The sequence below is a fragment of the Anomalospiza imberbis genome, chromosome 1, assembly GCF_031753505.1.
Source record: "Anomalospiza imberbis isolate Cuckoo-Finch-1a 21T00152 chromosome 1, ASM3175350v1, whole genome shotgun sequence".
Taxonomy (NCBI): domain Eukaryota; kingdom Metazoa; phylum Chordata; class Aves; order Passeriformes; family Viduidae; genus Anomalospiza; species Anomalospiza imberbis.
The window spans coordinates 47,881,485-47,902,792 of record NC_089681.1 but is presented as its reverse complement, the minus strand read 5'-3'; the positions used below and the strand labels follow the sequence as shown (position 1 = coordinate 47,902,792).

The following is a 21,308-nucleotide window of genomic DNA, read 5'->3' as shown; positions in this document are numbered from 1 at the left end:
GCATTACATGGCTCTTTTGAAACATTGGTGACTTAGCCTATCAATTTCTCAGGATAGAAGCAACTGGAAAAAAACCCAAGTAAAAAGATAATTCATAAAAGTCATCAATTAGTGATAATTACCAGATTAAAATTGTTGACAAGCACAGAATTGTGTTTATTTAGAAAGACTTTTCACTGAGCTTCCCAGTTATGGATTTTTTTTATGGTGGAATATTAGACAGTGTTCTGTTAAAATGAACATTAAATCTTCATTGGAATCAAAGCTTTAAATTAGTGGGTGCATCTGAGAAGATAGTTGACTTAATAGATTTTTGTAAACTACATAAATAAATTTTATATCTCTAATGCTTCTTAATAGTTTAATTGGCAATTACTAAATATAGTTGTTAGCTAATAACTTACAATAAGATCTTTGTATTAACAATATATGTTGTTAGTGAATGACTAAACACTTATGTATATGAAAAAGATATAAAAATAACAAAGTTTCAATTAAAATGTATTGGCTTTGGGAACAGTTACTGATTTTGAATACATTATTTGAGGAACAAATTTGTATTTATTTTATTATGTTAATTGCTTACATATTATATTAGTTTTATCTGCTGTGTTATTAAGAGTGGTAGCTAAATGAATTCATAGAATCAGAATGGGTTGAGTTGGAAGGGACCTTCAAGACCATCTATTTCCAACCCCAGAGCCTCACCACCAGTGAAGAATTTCTTCCTAATATGTACTGTAAATCTCTCTTCTTCCAGCTTAAAGCCATTTCCCCTTGTTCTATTACTCCTTGCCCTTGTCAGAAGTCCCTCTCCAGCTTTCTCCTAGGCACTGGAGGTCTGCCTGGAGCTTTCTCTTCTCCGGCTGAACAGCCTAAACTCTTACAGCCTCTTCTCACAGAAGAGGTGCTCCAGCCATCTAATCATATTCATGGCCCTCCTCTGGACCTGCTCCAGCAGGTTTACATCATTCTTAGTATGAGGGAGACCCCAGAGATGGATGCAGCCCTGCAGATGGGGTCTCACCAGAGCAGAGGGGCAGAATCACCTCCCTTGGCCTGCTTTTGACGTAGCAGGATGTGGTTGGCCTTCTGGGCTGCAAGTGCACATGGCTGGGTCGTTTTGCTCTTCTTGTCAGCCAACACCCCCAAGTCCTTCTCCTCAGGACTGCTCTCAATCCATTCCCCATCCAGCCTGTATTTAGGCCTGGGGTTGTCCCAACCCATGTGCAGGACCTTCATGACATTTTCATGGGACCACTTCTCAAGCCTGTCAGATCCTTACGCATGGGATCCCTTCCCACCACTCTCACCCCATTGTAGAATATTACCAGATTTTCAGCACAATTTTCCTTAGTGAAGCTGTGTTGGTTGTCACCAGTCACCTCCTTATTTTCCATGTGCTTTAGCATAGTTTCCAGGAGGATCTGCTCCACGATCTTGTTGGGCACAGAGGTGATTAAAACGTAACTGTCTGACTATGTGAACACGCCAGGTTATTAGAAGAATAAATTGTAATTCATGTCTGCAACTAATTGCAAAATCAAAATTACACAGCAAAAATATGCCTTGATTCTATAGCTAGGATTAAGCATCGTTGCTGATTTGGTTGTACTGAACTGACATTAATAATGTGGTTAATAGTCCTGTTGATTTAGGACAGAAAACATAAGTGGGGAAAGCTGTGTAGTAGCATGCATGTTTTAAGGAAGCAGGCTGAGGTTTTCAAAACTGCTCCTTGGTGATTTATTTGTGCCATCCCTGCCAAGACTGTGTGAGCATATACTCCTTTTAAAGTAATGAAATCTTTTAACAATACCTAAACTTCAAAATCAAAAGCAATGTTTGTAGGTTGATAACCCTTTTTTTCCCACCTGAAGGTTTTTCTATTGAAAGAGAAGTGTATCCCTTTTGTTAAGGGTGCATAGTAATGTTCCTTTTCCTATGTATGCTGTGAAAAGTCCCTGCAGCATAAAAGGAAGGATTTGCTCCATCTTCTACTAATTTATATAGAAAACCCTACAAAACCTCCACAGTAACTTGTCTGCCCATTTCATAACATAATTTGAAAGGACTCCAAAAGCTTTGCAATCAGAGTAGGCCAAATCCACATAATTAACTCCTGAAAACTTTTATATGTTTTCCTTCATCTGCTTATTGCATCTGTTTCTTGAGGAAATCACATCAAATGAAGCTTGGAACATGCTCAATCTTAAATCACCTCAGTCCTCACTAGAGGAATGTGTTGGTGCACTGGCTGCACCAGTTTTCCTCTCACTGTGCTGTAAGAGTTTAACCTATCTAGGATACAGTATTTTTTTTCCATAACCTAGGGAATAGTAAAGCCAGTGCCATTTTGTAAAACTTGAGGTCAGCTTGCAGTGACTTCTGTACCATTGTGCCTCTCAGTGTATTCTGTGTTTGATGGTGGTTGTAAACTGCTCTTTGAGTGCACAGCTCAGTGGATAACACCATTAAAAAGAACTAAAGAAACATTTCAAACTTGAGGTAAAAGGGATGAGATGGTGTTTCAGTTGCTATTTTTTGGTGGTTTTCCTTTGCCAGGCTCAGTGTTACATCACTGCTGGTTTATTCTGTGAAGCTGAAAACTCCCAGGTCACCAAATTTCTAAAACTGCAATTCAGACCTAATTTTTGCTTTAAATCACTTGGGGGTGATTTGAAGTTGATACCTTTATTCATGTAAGTTCAACTTAGTAACACCATCCTGCATCCAGGTGTTAATTTTACCTTTAGTATGTTTATTGTTTTGTGAGCTGTTTCTGAGGCCTGTAGGAAAAGTCTTGGTTTGGAAGGGATGGAGCAGTAAGGGCATAGCAGCCTCCATATTAAGACCACTTGTGATTTGCTTTCTGTTTGATGTTGTGGGGAAACAGCTGCCCTCTTCCACCATCCTGCATGTGGCTCTGTAATATATGCATTTTTCTGTCTCTATCCAAGGAATTGTCCAAATCCCAGATAATCTGATGCAATACCCCAAGTACAGATACCATTCATCAAGCAATAAGAGAAATAACCTCGTCAGGAAAAAATATGTGTTCTTGATCCTTCCCATTACTTTCACACAGTAGTGGCAACATTAGACTGAAAGAGGAGATTCTAAATGGTATTGGATGCAAACAATATTTTCTTAAAAATAAAATGAAAAATAAAAATGAGAGGAAACTGCACTGTAAATAGGGTAAATCCAAACTAATAATTAAGTTTTCTTGAAAGACATTGTGAATGAGTTATCTGTCACTTGCTACATAAGATTGTAAGCTCTCAAACAGTTGAGTTTGAATATCCCTAATGAAGACAAAACAGGGTGAGAATCTCAAGACCTTGAAAAGGCTGTTAGGGGGGAAAAAAGAGGTCTTACAGTGGTTATGAAGTAAGGCTTCTACTCCACTTTACAGTCTTGTTTTGAGTCACACCTAAGTCTTCCCCACTGAATGCCACAGTCGATGCTGTACCTAGACTTTTGACTTTCAAGTCTGCACTTTTAGTGAGTGTTTATATTTGTTATTGTCATTACTACCTGACATTCTTTCTGCTGTATGCATGTTCAGAGGGTACATCCTAGTGATGCTCTAATGGGAAAAATAATACTCCCAGAAAATGACTAAGAATGATGTAAACAATCAAAAAACACTAGCTGTACCTGAAACAACCAGTTCAGTTATTCTGCAGCACAAATAGATGCCTGGTCTCTCTTTGCCTGAGATAACCCTTTGAGATACAGAAGCTGTGCTGGGCCTGGCAATGCCTTTGTGGAGGAACTTGCTTTCTTTTCCTTTGAAGAGAAACTTCTTTGTGGGGTAGGCCAGATCAGAAGCCAGATTATGTGTTTTGGAGAACACAATTACATTATTAGGTTAAACACAAAGTAAGGACTTGATAGAGCTGACTTAATGGAGGGTGTTTGCATCAGATTCATCATTCGCTATCAGGTAATTGTGAAATTGCTTTAAGCCATAACAACAACACTCACCCCCTCCCTCATCCTCCAGTTCGGTTCCTCTCCTTTAAAGTCCCTGGGGTCATGACCCACCTGGAGGCCAAATATGTGGTATCTGGTGTACTGAATGATCTGATTATATTTTTACTAGCAGAGCCTTCAACTCAATGTGCATTTTGGCTCCCAAGAGTTATTGAGTCATGATCCACTTTTCAGAGGTGACCTTTTTTTTTTTTTTAAATGTAAAGAAGCATAGTCACCTTTTTTTCTATCTAAAAGTGGGTAGTGTTTACTGTACTTACACACTGCTGGACCTGGGCTCTGGTTTTTCTCAAACATCCCATGTCATGTTTCTGCACAGATCTTTTGAAACCTGGGTGACCACATGGAACAAGATTATTTGCTTGAATTGACAAGGCCTTTCTGTAAATTCAGCTTCTGGGTTTGAAAGTGGGATTAGAATTTCCCTGAGTCCTTCACCACACAGTGAAGTGATGCAGTGTTAAAATCAATTCTCTTTGAAGTTTTGCTATTTCCATTTCTGTCTGCTTTGATAGAAGCTCATGGTAATTGTAGTTTTGCTTTCCACAATGAATGCCCATATTAATTGTTTTATTTAAAGCTATAGCAATAATCCTTCTTTACCTCTGGTCAGGTTACAGGAATTTCACGATTGCCTTGTTCATGTGTCTTTGTAAGGAGACAGATGGAAATGTGAGGGCTGCCTTCCAGCTCTGTTTTAAGGCAGTTCTCACTCCAGCAAATCTAATGGTTAATCCTCTAGTTCAGTGATGGGCCACTGCAAAGAAGATTTGAAGTGTGTTTAGGAAATTTGCTTTGAAGAAGCACAGCAGCAATGGAGATGTGTTGGGTGGTTCCTTAGTATCTGAATCTTTTCAGAGAAGAACGCTGAGAGCGATAGAGCCTGGAGGTGGGGGTGATCTAAATTTTAGGAAATTCCCCTATTATTTCATGTTTTTTTTCAGATTTAATTTTGAAATTATTCAATTTTGATAATGTCCTCTAATCCCTGTAGTAAGTTTTAAGGAAATTAAATAAAATTCATCTGTGTACAGCGGGAAAGTTGTTGAGGTAGAGGGGAAACCTTAGGAGTGTTGCCAAATTGAATCTTCTTCGTTGGTAGGGTGGTGGAGAAGGAAAAAGTATAGCAGCTAAATATACATACACTTTGCACATACTAACGTTCTGTAGAGTTCAATCCAAAACAGACCTCAAAAGGTTGCCAAGAGAAGTAGGCAACTTAAGAATTACACTAGCATCCATCCAGTGGCGCAGGTAAAAGGAAAGGTGAGGGCTGGAATGCTGAATTGGAGATGTGCAGATTGCTCATTGCCAGGAATCTAACCAGTTCTGTGCTGAGTTAGCTACAATTAGTGTGCATGTAGATATGGAAGTGATTATTCACCCTCTCATCAAACCTCCTGGAAACCTCTTGGTGCACGCAGGTAAGGCTCCAGCAGAGTTCCATGCCGTGTTGCTGGGTGTGGAACAATGGACACGAGGTTGAGCCCTGATGTGCTGGAGTCAGCAGCATAAAAATAGGTTTGTGAGATCAGGGAGGAGCTCCTGAGTCAAGTCCAGCTCTGTTTTCTCAGGCACTGTGTCAGATCGGCTCAGATGAACTCAACAATGGAATGTCTTACCCACATCCTCCCGAGCTCACTGATGCATCAGATGGGCAGAATTTTAAGAAAACCTTATCTTAATTTCACTATGAAAAGCAAGAGGGGTTGGTTTGGTTGTTTTTTTTTTTTTTTTTACCAAATGACCTCATATATGAATGATAGACATATTATTAGGGTAACTTTTGAACAATGAACATTAATTTAGTTATATTAAATCATTGGCTTTGGTCATATTTAAATGCAGATATGGCAGATACATGTCTTAATCAGAGAAATGTTCTTTGGTTGTGGTGGTTTGGTTTGTTTTTGGTTTTTTTGCCTCCCTTTAAATTCCATCAATTTATTTTTCCTCCAGGCTCTGCTGCCTCCTCAAGCCCCCTCAGCACACTGGAGTCCATTTAAAGCACGTTCTGCTTCTCCTCTGCCGCTGCTGAGGTGTGCTCCCATTTACACTGTGAGGAGGAAAATGAACCATTTCCTAATTGCACCAGGCATTTAGGCGTAGAATCAAGTGCCGGCACACTAAGGAGTTACTCCCTTGAATTGGTGCTCCTGGCTTTCGGGGAGGCTGGATCAAGCACAGCCTGAACCCGGCAGTAGCTCACTGCTGGAGGGTCTTGCCACCTCCTCTCCCCTGCAGAAGGAAAAGCCCCTGCTCTCCCCTCCCCAGCTCTATTGAACTCCAAATGAGGCCCAGCTGCCCTAATGGCCTCAGGCAGTGTTAGGCCATCACCTGCCCCATGCTGTTCTCCAGGGCTCCCAGCTTCCTCGGGCGCAGCCCAGCAGGACCCGCGGCCGCCCTTGCCCGACACCTCTGCCTGCCCTCTTGCCTAGGCACATCCCTGGCACGCCTTCCTCCTGCTCTGCTTCCACGCTGCAGGGACCAGACCTCACACAAGCCGTGCTCCCGAGCTTTTCTTAACTGGGCATTTCCACCAACAAGCTTGTTTTCTCTTGGCAAGCTGGAAACATCCTCTGGTAACATTAACCATTAACCATTTCTCTGGTAAATCTGTGACAATCTCCATCCACAGGCAAGTGTCCTTGTATAGATGCCAGGGAAGCAAATCAAATTGCCAGCATTTTTGCTGTGTGTGTCCTATGCTTTATTAATAGCTTCCCATAAAAATTAAAATAGTTGTAATAGATTTTATACAGCAGGTAGGCCGTAGAAAACATGGAGAATGAACAGACTTCACGCAGATGTTGTGCTGTGAGAATTGCAAATTTTCTGATTCATCAAGGTTGATTTATTTGGATTTTGGTGTTTTAACCAAAGTCTTTTAATTTGAATACATTCCTGAAATCTTACCTTGAGCACATCATAACTGACATAAATAGCACAGAAATAAAATTTTATTGCAGGAAATTTAATAATAGTCTGTGCTGATTTCACTTATATTTATGGAAGTATCATCACTGGTTTCAGTAAAATAAGTATTTCAGTCACTTAGCCGATTTCCGTCAATTCTCTTTTTCAAAGGCACCTGACAGGCTTTAGCTTAACTGCAGCCTTAATACTGCTTCAATGTAGTTTTTACCCTAACACACTTTGTAGCTGTGTGTTTGTACACAGTCATTACCATTTCCAAATTTAGTGAAAACATATCGAAGGGAAAAGAGAATTTACATATCTTAGGTATTTCACTGCTGAAGTAGCAGAATGTGTCAGGTTAAGATATCGTTTTTTATCTGGTATTGTCTCTGGTTGGGGTGGAGAATTGTAGTTGCCACAAAATTTATTAAAAGCCAGTCTAAATCAGAGATGGGGAATTATTTTCCCAAAGCTACATAAAGACTCTGAACAGGGAACTGACCCTCTCTCCCAGGTTAGAGGTGAATAATTTGATTTGTTTCACACCTGTGTATCCAGTAGTGTAGTAATAATTAGCTCTTAGATATTTGTTTACACCAGCAGACCTCAAAGGCTGCTGGAAGTGGCTGTCATGATTAGTGCCCTTTTACAGGTGGCCCTGAGGACCTTGAGCAACCCAGTGATAAAGCAGGAGTGGAACTACAGGTTTTCAAAATGCCAACTTATCTTCTTGACCGAGGTCTCTTCCTGTGTGTAGGGCTAGGTGACATCTAGTGAGGGGAAATACAAAGATAATGTTATAAGGTTTTATACTTTTCTGTATGTTGATTTAACTGGGGAAAACTTTTCTCAGTTGAAATAAATCTCTCTAAAAGTTCAGTCTTGTGTTCTGAATGTTGGGAAATTTTATACTGCTGTTTCTTTGAAACAAATGTCATTTGGTATAATGATCTAGCAAAGTGGAAAATTTCATATTTCAGTGAGTCTCTCTTAGCTTATTTTAAAACCTTCCATGCAACCCTTTTACTAAATGTTTAAATTTGAGTGTCTGTATCCCAGTGCTGGGTGCACAAGTATAACAGTGTTTGGGCTGTGTGATGCCATGCAAGAAGAAATGATCTACAGGTCTGTTTGTGCTTGATTATTTAATTAAGTTCCTACGTTCATCATCGATATCAACAGAAATATTTATGTGTAAAGCATAACTTCAAATAAAGACATTTTACTGCATTTGCTGCATCTGGTTTAGAAGTTACTTATTTCTCTCTTTTTTATATATACCTTTTGTTATAATTAGATCCTTTGATAGGTCAGACTACATGTAAATCGTAATATTACATTGAAGACAGGAGGTGAAGAGATTCTGAAAAGACAGAGAAACTGACCTTCCAATATGAGCAAGAGCAAAAATTCAAGTTACTGGATGTCTGTGTGTAATGTTTTTATCCAAATAATGGCATACTGACAAGAGAAAATGGTGTAAACATGCTCTTTGGCAAAAACTGATGAAGCTCAACTTGATTTTTTTTTTTTTTGTTATGTACCTTTCTGTATTCTACCCTGAACATCCTAAAAAAACCCAAATTATAACGATTTTATCTATCCTCCATTATTTTTTTTAATACCAGGCAAGTTTTTGAGGCTGTTGAGAGGCTGTGTACTCAGAAGACACAGAGCAGTGTGTTGGAGATGTGCTAAAACCTTAGTGGAACAGAAGGATGCAGTCTGCCAGATTGAGAGAGAAATGTGGATGTGTAGTGCTAGTCAGAGATGTTGTTTGCACGGCATATTTTCTTGCTAACTTTATATCCCTGTCATGCATGATAGTAAGATCTCTGTCTTCATTTGTAAATTCTCTGTGCATGGACATTCCCATCCCCTTTTCAGCTGTTTCCTTTGTGTTTTTAGATCATGGGGAATTCATATGCAGGGCAATTAAAATCTGCCCGTTTCGAAGAAGCTCTTCATAATTCCATAGAAGCTTCTCTGAGATGTAGCAGCGTTGTCCCACGGCCAATCTTCTCACAGCTGTACCTGGATCCTGACCAGCCTCCTTTCTTGCCGGAAGGTAACCATGAAAGTATGGCACAATTCAGTTGTTTTTCTGTGTGTGAAAAGGGTGGGGTGTGTTTTATTTAAAAAAAAAAAAAAAAAAAAAAAAAAAAGCAGGAACTGCACAGCAGTTCATTGTGTGACAAAATCTGAATCTTGGGCATCATTAAGGGGAAAGAATGGCATACTGGTTATTTTAAAAGGAGATACTGTTGTAAAGTTTAATTCTCTAGGTTATTTTTATTTTTACTATATTTTTTTTTCTATTTTTATTCTTCAGATGTGAAGCCAAAGGTAGAAGAGTTGGATAAAGAGCTAGTACATCGCTATTCACAAAATGGAAACCTGGACTTTACTACCAACCAAACTGTTAATGAAATGGAAGATGAAGAAGAGGATGAAGACATGTCAGATTCAAGTAGTCCACCAATCCCATACTCGCAAAAACCTGCCCCAGAAGGGTCTTGCACTACTGATGGTTGGTATCCTTTTTTTGTACTGTATGATCTTCACTACTCTATGATTCTAATGATAATGTGCATTCTCTGCAGTTACAAATTCCTTAGCTAGGAAGTCTGAAGATACAGTTTATAGTCAAAGCCATAGATCTGACAAAATACTGATTAGAAGGACTTCTTTGAGAACGTAAAGTTTAATGTATCATTTGAAAGCAGCGTTGAGGGCTGGCTGTGGCATGTCATTAGTTTCTGAAAGCCCTTTTTTGTCTGTGCTTTTCACAAACATTCGCTGTCCTCAAAGAGGTTATCTGAGTTGGCATCAGGATGGCTTGTTCTCAATCTATCCCTGAATGATTCTGGAAACATTGGCAAAGCCAGATTTAGTTGCTTCCATGGGTAGAAGGAAGAGTTTGGAGAAAGAAAATGGGGAGGACACTGAGTGTACTTTCTGCTGCTGAGGTGATAACAAGGTTGGTAGTGGAAGCTTGCCTGTTTTGTCCTCCCTGTGTGCCTGCTGGCCATTGCTTCCTTACCCTGAGCTGTCCTGATTTGTTGTTGCCCAAGATGAGCAAAATTGTTGACCATACTATATTTTTTGGGTTTAAGTGTGTTAAAGATAGACCCAGGTAATTATGCATGTACCTACTTGGCCTAAGATAAATTGATATGACTGGTTCATCTTATCCCAAAATTGTTCTATTCTGAAGGTTTAACTTCCTTAAAAAAAGAAGATCTACTCATAGTTATTAGATGTGCTTCTTGTTAAAACATCTCCTTGCTGACTTCAGACACCTGAAAACAAGAACTGTTCCCACCAGGTCCAAATGCCCTTTTTGACATTTTATTCAATATCCCCCTGAATCATGAAATTCCTTGTGCACAGTTCATCAAAAGCTATAATTTGTGAAATGATTTGGCACTTTACTGAAGTATCTGGTTATATGAAGTGATAGAAGTAAGGACCAATTGCTGGTAATTCTTTGACACTTCTGGGGGTGGGCGTTAGTGGCATGTGTTGTCATCTTTGCCTTTTCCACTTCCAAATGCAGCTCACAGGAGCATGTTTACCCTCTGTAACAGCATGCTGCCCCTTCCCTGTAGCACAAAGAACAGAAGGGCTGGCTGGCTACTGTGAAAAAATGGGGAATATTGTTGGGAGAATTCGTTATTCACACAAAAGTGTGGTTTTCTGTTCTTTGAAGGCTTGTAAATTTGCAGGAGGCGGGAAGGAGAAATTATAAACCGATGTATTCCTAGGAAAGTGTTCTCAGTTGAGGACAAGTATCAGTAAAGTCTGCAAAATCTGTGGAGAGCAGGAGCAGTACCTTTTTCACTTCACATATTATATGTATGTAATATTAAACTTAGTATGTCCTGGGAAAAATTTACCTTTCAGGGGTAGTTTTGTGTTTTGATGTTTATCTATAAGGCTTTTATGATCAAAGCACTCGAGAAGAAAGTTTTGTGTGTTACAGCAGCAGAATTTTAGGGTTGTTCATTACTCATTTTTAAGTTTACTATTCTGGGTTTACAAAATCTGACTTACTTTCAGATGTTCTCAAGGAACCGATTTATGAGAGCAGTGGTTTTGTATCTGGAAAAGGAAAGGACAACAGTTTTTTTTTCCAAATACTTCTGGTCCTCTATTAGGACAGTTTTACATAATTGTTTAAAATGCCCTGGTTCCCAAACATTGGTACTGCAGACCATATCTCAACAAGATATTAATCTGATAGCTCATCTTTCATCTCATGAGTATGCCTTCCAGAGATGTAAGACAGGATCACTGCCATTGTTTGCATCCCTTATCTTACTTTTTAATTGCAAAGGTAAATAACATTATGAAGATGTTAAACAATACTGGTAGACCACTCACTGTATTTGAATACTTTAAACTAAGCGTGTATTCAGTCGCTTATCCATGAGCAAAATATTGGTACTAGAGCCTGCAGTTCATAGCTCTGCTTGCTGTAAAACCTGTTTCCCACCTTTTGGATCAGGTGGGATGAAATCTTTTTCCCTTTAAGGTATTTGTGCTGTTTGCTTTTCCTGAATTCAGGATGTGTGCCATAACCATCATATTATTTTCTGTGGTGACTTGTTCTTTTATTCAGATGCATTTGTCAGTCACATGGGTAGATCTTAATGCCTTTAGTTGTCAGTTAAAAAAAATAAATGCCTCACAAGTGAGTTTGTTGGAGATTCTTTCTCAGCTAGTATTAGATGTTTTAACTCTCTTCTTAGCCCATTGGAAAGAGCAACTGTATTTGCCACTGAGCCTTGCTATTAGTCATGAAAGTAATTCACTTATTTTCAGGGCCTTTGGTGGTTTGTTTTTGGTTTTTTCCTGCTCAACACAATTTCTGTAACTAAAATTTCCATGAAAATAGGGTTTCAAGAAAAATAATTTATTTGTTTTTATACGGGTACCTCAAATAGCCAGCAAAATTCTTGCATTATCAAGAAGCTGTTCTGAACCGCTTGCTTGCTGTAGCTTTAAAAGAGGCTGCTTCTAATTTGTGGAATAACATTCTATGCAATCTGTGGGAAACACAATAGTATCACCTTTCTTTTGTTAGCAAATCCTCAATTTACCTGATGCTTAAAGAAAGGGCAAGGTAGTTTCAGAAGTAATTAGGTAAGCAGGTACTTAACACCTGATCAGTTACTGTGAGGTTACAATAGCGAGTGACAGTGACCCCTAATTCATATGTAATCCCTGGAAGCTAATTCCTTATGCAAATACTCCATTTATTACAGTGCAACAAGGGGCTGGTGCCCCACATGGAAACTACTTCTTCTTACAGTGGGGAAAGGGAAGACAGATATAAATTTCGTTTTTAAGAAGATTCTAGCACTTGTAGTCGTCGACAGCGGTGGGGATACATTTTCAGGAAGATGAGACTGGGTTACTTTAAATGAAGTAAGGTTGGAGAATGCAAATGTGCTTCTCAGAAGCAAAAACTAGTGAATTTTCTTTCAAAGAAATGCAGATGTCTGTAAAAGCTGTTAATATTTTAATTTTTTGATGACTACTCCTGGTGTTTGCAAATCTTTAATCGAAGTATAAGTGCTTGCTCCTTTTTTGAAACATGAGAACATGTTTTGAGAACATGTTGTTTGTTTGGTTTTTCTAGTAGTTCAGCAGCTCAGCTTTGGACTTTTGCTTTTTATAATTACATGTCGATAAAAGATTTCACAAGGAGAAGCTGATTTGGTTTACTGACTTGTATTTTCGTCTCTTTGTACTTAGATTTTCGTAAAAGGTACACAAATAAATTAAAGTGCCATTCTTTCTTCTTTAGAGGAAATGTTTTACCGCTGTTTGACATAGAAATGTAGGTGCCAGCACAGTTATAAATGAATAGCTATGAAATGTAAATGGATTTGAAATGTTCTAAGTCTTAGACATTAACAGCACAAGTTCCTCTAGTACGGAGACATTATGTCTTGTCTTTCCTAATGTGGAAATTATTATTTCTAACAGGTAATTAATTACCAATGCAAAAATCATGCAAAACAGAAAAGAAAATAAGGTTGGGGTCTCTGTGGTGCTTGCTAGTTAGAAAAAGACAATGTAACAGGGAGAGGGTTAATCCCCCCTTCATCTCCCCACAGTCAGTTACTTGCTTCCAAATCAATGTGGTTTTGGGTGGAACATCCTCATTCAGTTTCAAAAAGCAGCAGAAACTTAAAAGAGTGCTTTTCAGCCCTAAAAGTCAAGAGAAAGAAAGATAATGAAGGGCTCTTGAAGTATACCATCTGCATGTCTTTGAAGGAAAATTCAAACCTTTTACTGCACAGGAGCAGATTTGCATCCTCTCCATATCTCCTGGTGGAAGTAAATCCCGGCTGTACCTGGGCAGGCTCTGCAGCCCTCCCTGCTTCTCCTGTGGCAGCGGTTCAGTGAGCAAGAGAAAAGTTCATGGAGGCTCTGAGGGTCTGTCTGTGCTGCCTCTCTCCCTGCCCACCCATCGGGATCCCTTTCCCTCTCAGAAGGGGAGCCAGAGGAAACCATTTGGTGTCAGCCCTGTTTATTTATCTCACCACCTCAGAAAACGAGGTTTTGGCAGTCGCCTGTGAGCTCTGAGCTGGTGGCTGCTTTCTGCCGTTTCTGGTAGAGGGGTAGAGATTATAAAGGTAGTGATATAATTCCAGCAAGATTTGTGAACTTCGGGAGCTGGTTGGATGACATCGGTGTCCCCAAACTTAAGTACCCCAGGGCAGCAAAGTAATTATGGCTCTCTCACAGGCTGAACATCACAGAGGCATGTGCTGGTCAGCCAGTCTGCACATGCATACCTCTCTGATGCAGAGATGTCGCCAGCCAAAGCCGAGGAGGATGCCAAAGGAGATTGTGAAAGGAGGGAGAACGGGGAGCATACAAGGGGTCTGGGAGCACTGGCTAAGTAAGAGAAAATACCGGGGGTAAATCGTAGATATTGTTTGCAGATTCAGTAGGATGCAGCATTTCTACGGTCCAGTCCTACATATCCTAAATGATGGGAAATATTAAGTATATTAAGATCTACAGCCTCTCAGCTAAGAACCTGCTGTTCCCATGGCAGCAGGCTGTTACTGAATTGTGCCTGTAAACTTGTTAAGGTGTTTTTTTCTTAGGGCTCTCCTGTAGCTTCTCCCTTGGAGACTGATGCAGAATGGTGACACACAGGTGCTTAAAGCGTAGCTGAAGTTGTTTTGCTCGTAGCCCAGATAAAGCTGAGTCTTTCCTTTCACCTCAGATGTTGTGGAGAACTGCTTCACTTCACTGGGACATCAAAACTCTCAAGCACTCCAAGGAGCTCAAAACTTCCCATGTGATATTCACCCTTCTCAATGTTGTGTGCTCCTTCAGAAAGCAAGTCTGTGTTGTCACACAACACTGACAACCTTGCTTGTGCTAGTATTGCTATTGCTAGCAATTCCTTCAAAAACCTCCTGTTGGGCACTATTTGTGCTTCTGGGCATTTCCGGAACATTTTAGGTAGAGACTGGGCTGGAAGCTAATTGTGTAATAGCACAGGTTTAAATCTCTGTTGAAATCTTACTGCACTTGCTGTTTCATAATCCTTATCTACAGATTTCCTGTTTGCCCGCATTGTCAGCAGTGGGTAGTTTTTCTGTTTTAAATCTAGATGTAAAGTGGTATTTTCTAAGCATGTCAACTACTCAGATTTCACTGAATGCCTATATATTTAAGGTCAGTTTTGAAAATTTTGGACTTAATACCCAAGTGACATAAACATTTGAATAAGCAAATTTTATTTTGAATGTAAGGGACTTTCCCCTGGGTTTATCTGTGACTGTTTCTTTCTAAATTACATCAAAAAGTCTAGATAATACTTAACCTGGTACCTGACTTTCTATTTGACTATGATCAATATGTTTTTAGAGAACATGCCTTAAGAAGAGTTTAACAGATTAAAATCAAATGGCACCTTATCAGAAAAGAAGTAATTGTATTTTAAATATGCAGATTTAATACTTCTCTCCTAAAACATACATAAGTTTTTATTGGTAAGTTGTTCATATAATCCACTGATTCATACATGAAAACTTCAGGTGGTTCATTCCAATTCATTGCCTGGAAAAAGGTGTGTGTGAGGGGTGAATCCAAGCTAGCTTTCCATGAGCTGCTGCTGGAACTGAGCTGATTGAAGAACTGAAGAAACCGTTCAGCCCAGAACTGGTTTAGCAGATTGCGACTGTAGGCACAAGACTGAACCTGCATTGGACCCTGTTTTCAGCAAGCTGCTGCTTGTGAGGAAATTCATGCAAGCTGATTCTGTGTATTCACTTTGTACTTGCTCTGTGCCTGCTACAATTCTGAGATAAAACCAAAACCCATTAACTTCCCTAATTTTTGCTGAAGTTGCTAAAGGTTTTGGCCCAGGAGCTAAGAGCACAGATATACATATCAATAATGGCTGAGGTGGCTTTTGGTTAAGCTGTGATCACATTTTTTTTACCAGATGCTTACACAAGGTCTTTCTCCAGGATTTTTTTTTCTTCCTTAAAATTTCTGTGACAATGAATAATATTTTCGTGAATAATATTTTAAATCAAGTGTAAGTAATAGGTATTAATAGCTATTGCAGTAATTTTAAATTTAACAGTAATCTTGGTGATTATGATTTTCTTTATTTATTTATTGTTTATTTAGCCTGGACACTGCTCTGGGTTGCCTTGCTATGCTTTTTGTGTGACTCAGCCTGCTACCTGCTCACTGCAGGGCATAGAACAGCAGAAACGCTCTCAGGTCCCCATTTTTGCCTACTTCTGCTGCTTTAGCTCTACATTGATTAGAAGCCCAAGAGGCAATGTTATGTCCTTATTTTGTGGGCATATGTGTATTTGAGTGGGGAAAAAAACTTAACTGGGCACTTGAGAGTCATGCAGTCCACTGAGACTTCAAGAAACTCAGCTGGAGACCTAGCGAAAACATGATTCACATGTCTAAAACTAGTGAATTATTTATTTCATGGAATTTCTAATATGTCTAGAGAATTTAAAAATTAGATAGTTAATTTTTTAATGCAATAAAATGATTTTTAGTAGCCACTACTAAACTTCAGTCATCAATTTCTATCGTTCTTTTGCATTACTTAATGGTGTTTGTGTATCCATGCTAGCCTTCTACAAGCAACCAAGACAAAATAGTTTCTCTTGAAAAAACTGTAAACTAAAGTTTGGCAAAGAAAAAATAATCTTTGGTATGTTTTAAGAGCTGTTTTCTGTCACTGAATCACAAGTTTATCCTCTTATTTTGATTGGTTTTGAAAAATTTGGTTTCAGAGCCATTTGATGTCTAATGTTTGGATGCTTAAATTTCTTTTGTGCCTGTAGATGTTCAGCATATTTAAAATAATGTTATCTATTGCCTCTGAAACTATCAGCTAGTGGTTCTGGTGAGATGCATCTCAATTTCCTCTACTTCCCTTAAAAAGGATATATTAAAACTCCAGTTACATCATCGAGTTGTGAAGCCCATTTGCTTTTGCAAGTGATAAAACAAAGAAAATTAAATGAATTCTTCTGAAGAGTTATCATTTGTTTTGCTTTGTTTTGTAGGTTTTTGTCAAGCAGGCAAGGATTTACGGTTAGTATCTCTGTGCATGGAGCAAATTGATATCCCAGCAGGCTTCCTGTTAGTAGGAGCCAAATCTCCCAACCTTCCTGAGCACATTCTAGTCTGCGCTGTTGACAAGAGGTTTTTGCCAGATGATCATGGAAAAAATGCACTTTTAGGTAAGAGATCTTTTTTCCTTTGTGCCATAATAATTCAGAGAAAAAATAAGCCAGTTGAAAATTATCTAATGTCATTTCAGCTAATAACCTTCTATTAGAAATATGTTGAGGAGAGGACTGGCTTCATTAGATCAAATTTGTAGATGACCCTGCTTTAAAAGCCCATTACAAAACAAGTCCCTGATTCCACAATTAATCACAATTGAATCTCCTAGATTTCTGTGTGGGCAGAAGTCAATTGCAGCCCTGGCCTTCTAAATGTGAGCTATCCATATACTCTTTATCTTAGCTGGAGCTTACAGCATTTTCATTTAAGAAGAAATATGCTCATGCAAGTACTGAAGATGAACTATGTAATTTAATTTTTTAAAAATTTTATTAGGGATGATTTCTGCTCTTGGCTTCACCAGGATCATTGTTCTCAGTAGCAGTTCTGGAAGCAGTTTGCTTCCCAATACATAGGGACACCCTGCCCGGCCTTTCCCAATTACGTCATAATCTGTTACGTTTATGAAGTTTAAGATTTTAGTACAACAATGCCTCTTGGTAATTGAAGACAGGCCTATTACACCTAGATTTCCTGCCTAGGTCACTACTGGTACACATTTTAACAAGCTAGTAGAAGTGATTTAATGTATTTTGACTCCTTTAGCCTGTTTTGAATTTACTCTCTCATTTCTCCCTCCAGTCATTGTTATGCCTAGGATATATCCAGAAAGACCTTTCAACAGGAAAGAAATTACAACAAAGGATAAATACCCTGATTTAACTGCACTGCTCAAATTCTGGTCCAGACCAGCAGTATTTTGTGTAACTATTGGAAACAGCTCTGTTTTTTGCTTTAACATTACCTCTCTATTAAATCCATTTGATAAATCCATACACAGTAAACCTTTGGGCCTAAGGCAGAAATGCACCTGGCCTGAGTTAGAGGCTGTGGTGTGATGTGCCTTCACTGGGTATCACTGGGGATTTGGGATAACAGGGTACACTTCAGGATTCAGAGGAGCTTCTCCCTTGCTAAGCAGGGGAAGTGTCAGGAGTTGACCAGTAAGAGCTGATAGGCAGATGATGTTTAAACCTGATTAAATGTGGTACTGCTTGTCTTGGTAAGCCTGCCCACCCCATCCCAGCTTTGTATCCATCCATTATGTCTGGTCTCCTTTGTTAATGAGCATGGTGACTCACACCTCTGGCATTGCTGAGGTATTGAAGTGCCTCGAGGCTTCTGTAACTGGCACCTGTGAGCAAAGAACTGACTCAGTAGCTCTGAGAGACCCTGGTTACTCTTTCTGAAAACTGTGGAGTTGCACCAGTAGACCCTGTGGGCTGCAAGGGAGTAGAGAAAAAATGATTGAGTCCCAGGAAAAACAGGATGAAGAAATTTGCATCTTGGCATCCTTGTCCAAGCTGATAATGAGGCGCAGTAAGGCTAAAGACAATGGCCTAATTATTAAGAGTTTTATGGATAAGGCATTTGTCAAAAACACTGAATATCTTTGTCATAAATCTGTTATTTTGGCTGACACGTGAGTGTAGGAACCAGCATTCTCCAAGGTGTTTGTCATTGTGGAAAATAACGATAGTAGCAAGAACAAAAAATTGATTCTCTTACAGATCTTGAACTGATTAGCAAATGGAAAAAAAAATACAAACAAAACTAAAGCATTTCTACTAAATATTAATCTGCTAACACTTGCATAAATCATCATTGATATTCCATAGAAAATCTGTTTCATTAAGGGTTGAAAGCAATTCAGAGATAAGTGGCATGGCAAGTAAGACAACAGGGCTTAATTGTTCAGCATTAGATAATAGAGGGCTGATACAAACAACAAAGATTTTAAGGCAGACCCATTTCAGAAAATGCCTTGTGCTTTGTTCTATGAAATGTTGGGCTGGTGTCATCATTATGCCAGATTCCCATTAACATAGCTGTGAATAACACTAGAAATCAAGGCTGCTTATAGTACTTAATCTGGATTATATCTTCCAGACCTCAACTCAAAATTTCACTCCTTTCTGTGAAACCTTGTTGGGAACATTGCAGAAAAAACAGCTTTTTCCCTAAATTTGTTACTTTCTTGAGAAGTTGTAAGTTTTTTGAACTATTTTGAAGCACTCCTAACTTTGACCATGCAAATCTCAATGTCAAGTGATTGCTTTGAAGACTTATAAGATGTAAAGTTCAGCTTACTTGGAAAGTATTTTGTGTAAGAAGCCTCAGGGAAAATTTATTTGATGTTAATTTCACTCATATGAAATTGCTCTAATGGATTAGCCACTGTTTTGAGAGACATATCTGCAGTTTGGAATCCATGGTTTTTTAATAGAGAAAAAACAGCTTAGTTTTTTTTTTTTGGTTTTTTTTTTTGGTTTTTTTTGGGGTTTTTTTGGGTTTTTTTTTGTTTTATTTTCCCTCATGGAAGTTTCCTAGTGTGGCTACATAGTTCTCCCCTGTCAAGTAGTTATTCTTCTCTGCACTGTGTAGAATGGAAAATTGGTGGTAGGATTTTGGCATGACTCAGTATGGCCCAAAGAGATGTCAGAATTTCAGAAGTGCTAAGACTGACACATGCGTGCTGTGTCCACAGAAGCTGGCTGGCTGGAGGCCTCCAGTCCCCTGGAACTGGATGTGCAGGTAGGTTTAGATGGCCTTATTCCTAGCAGATAGTACAAGACATTTAATCTGTTTGTGTATCTTCTGCTTCGTTCTTCCAGGATTTTCTGGGAATTGTATAGGCTGTGGAGAAAGAGGATTTCGGTACTTCACAGAGTTTTCCAATCATATCAACCTGAAATTAACCACGCAGCCAAAGAAGCAGAAGCACTTAAAGTACTACCTAGTAAGAAGCTCCCAAGGTGTACTGTCAAAGGGACCCCTTATTTGCTGGAAAGGTAATAAAGGTGCCCGTTCAATTAGGGGTATTTTATGCTGTTAGGGGTGATGTTGAATGAAAAATTGAAAGTTGCTGTTGAAAATGTATGCATTCAAAAGCAACTGCTTGAAGGGAGAATTCTCACTGATTTCATTGAAGTTTGGATTTTGCCAAAGAAGTTAAAGTCTTAATAATAACCATGTGATCGTAAACCCTTTTCTTTCATCTCCCCATGCTTTTGGTGGCAGCCCTAGATCTTCCCATCTTGCAGTGTGCAGTCATCTTGGTAGAAGAAAAGAGGCTGCTCAGTCTGTTGATTCTTTAATGTGCCTGAAGCAAGGTGACTCACAGCCAGGGCTGCAGCATTGGTTTTCTGCTGATATTCATCTTTGCAGGTGCAATCCAATCTGTCTCATGCCTGAGGATAGCTAGCATGCTGTAAGATTAAGAAAGCTCAGGGCATTGATCTCAGGGAAAGAAAAGACTTGGATGTTCCTGCCTTTTGCAGTGTTTGACACTTGGTCTTATCCTCTACCAGAGCAGCCTGTGTGATATTATGTGCTACAAGAGGGTACATTTGTGACCCCAAGGCTAGTTAGTGATGGGGTCTCTTTTTGGAGGATGCAGGTTTTTGGAGCTAGAACCATGCAAAGACTCAAGGACAGAGTGGTTTACCCACTCACTGTCTACCAAGTTGGTTTATGTGCAGACTACCTGACCTTTTCATCTGTGGTCTCACTCAGTGAAGACAGAGTTCGATCTGGTCCCTGTTGCTCCAAAAAGTTGATGTGAGGAGAGGGGAAGCTCTGCAGGAGAACTGACAGACATCTGAGGAGTCACATCCTCATGTGAATAGCAGCATGACACCAGAAAGAGATGGTTATCACCGAGCTGTATGAGTGATTATAGTTTGTATCAGTGGTTCAAAAGGATCCTGGTTTCAGCTGCTTTTCTCAGTTACAAGGAAAATTAACTACTACTTTAAAGTGCATGTGGCTTTTCAACAGCTTTTTTCACAAAAATGACACAAATATTTAATTTGGTAGTGAAATTCCAAATAAAGACAAAGGAAGCCTTATTTTACTTCTGGAATCTTTTTTCTGAAACCCCTCCCTGATGCTCATGCAGTTGGAGTTGGTGTGTGTCCTGGTAAATGCAGTCAGGAGTAATGCACATGTGGAAGAATCAGATACTGGTTTCACTTTTGGTTAAATGCTAATTGCAAGCGTTCTGAGCACCCGTGAAAGTTTAGAAAATCAACCAAAAGTCAACCTCATGGGCATTACTTTGATGGGTTCTATCCCCATATTGCTGCCATGCATCTGGTAACCTTTCACTCTTCACTTACATTATAGGTCTAATTAGAAGAAGAGTGCTTTTAAACATTTAAACCCTTCTCTTAAAACAAATCCTGATTAGATCTTAGTTTTAAAAATGGATTAATATGTGATTTTCAAGGTGACTTTCTCCTCCCTTAACTCAGTTTTCATCCAGACAGACACTAACAGCGCTGAGATCTCCCTGAAGGTTTGTGGAAGCATATTAAAAATCTGGGTTTCAGCACAATTTCTCCTTTTAAAGGGCAACATGTGATGGTTTGTATACAGGTTGTGCCACAGAAGTCGCTGAGTGTTTTCTGGGACATGACCATATCCTTCAAATCTCTTGGAAGCTGCGATCTAAGGGCTCTTGCCATTTTGCAGCATCTGGTCTGTATTTGCCTGGCCCCCTGCGTGGCCCCCAGGGAGGT

General features: G+C 39.3%; 1 protein-coding gene and 1 long non-coding RNA gene across 2 annotated transcripts in view; one reads left to right on the top strand and one right to left on the bottom strand.

Annotated features, from left to right (window-relative positions):
• The window catches only part of GREB1L (GREB1 like retinoic acid receptor coactivator), a 132,556-nt gene that overhangs the window by 62,289 nt on the left and 48,959 nt on the right, over positions 1 to 21,308 (top strand). Inside the window, 4 exon segments of the mRNA XM_068190944.1 lie at positions 8,830 to 8,989; positions 9,254 to 9,451; positions 16,503 to 16,679; positions 19,401 to 19,577. Coding sequence (XP_068047045.1) covers positions 8,833 to 8,989; positions 9,254 to 9,451; positions 16,503 to 16,679; positions 19,401 to 19,577 — 709 coding nt within the window. The 5' untranslated portion in view covers positions 8,830 to 8,832.
• LOC137474419 (uncharacterized) lies at positions 1,066 to 5,723 on the bottom strand. Its single transcript, XR_010999348.1, has 3 exons — positions 5,387 to 5,723; positions 4,263 to 4,333; positions 1,066 to 1,478 (listed from the first exon to the last, which is right to left on the bottom strand). It is a non-coding gene; the product is annotated as an uncharacterized lncRNA (long non-coding RNA).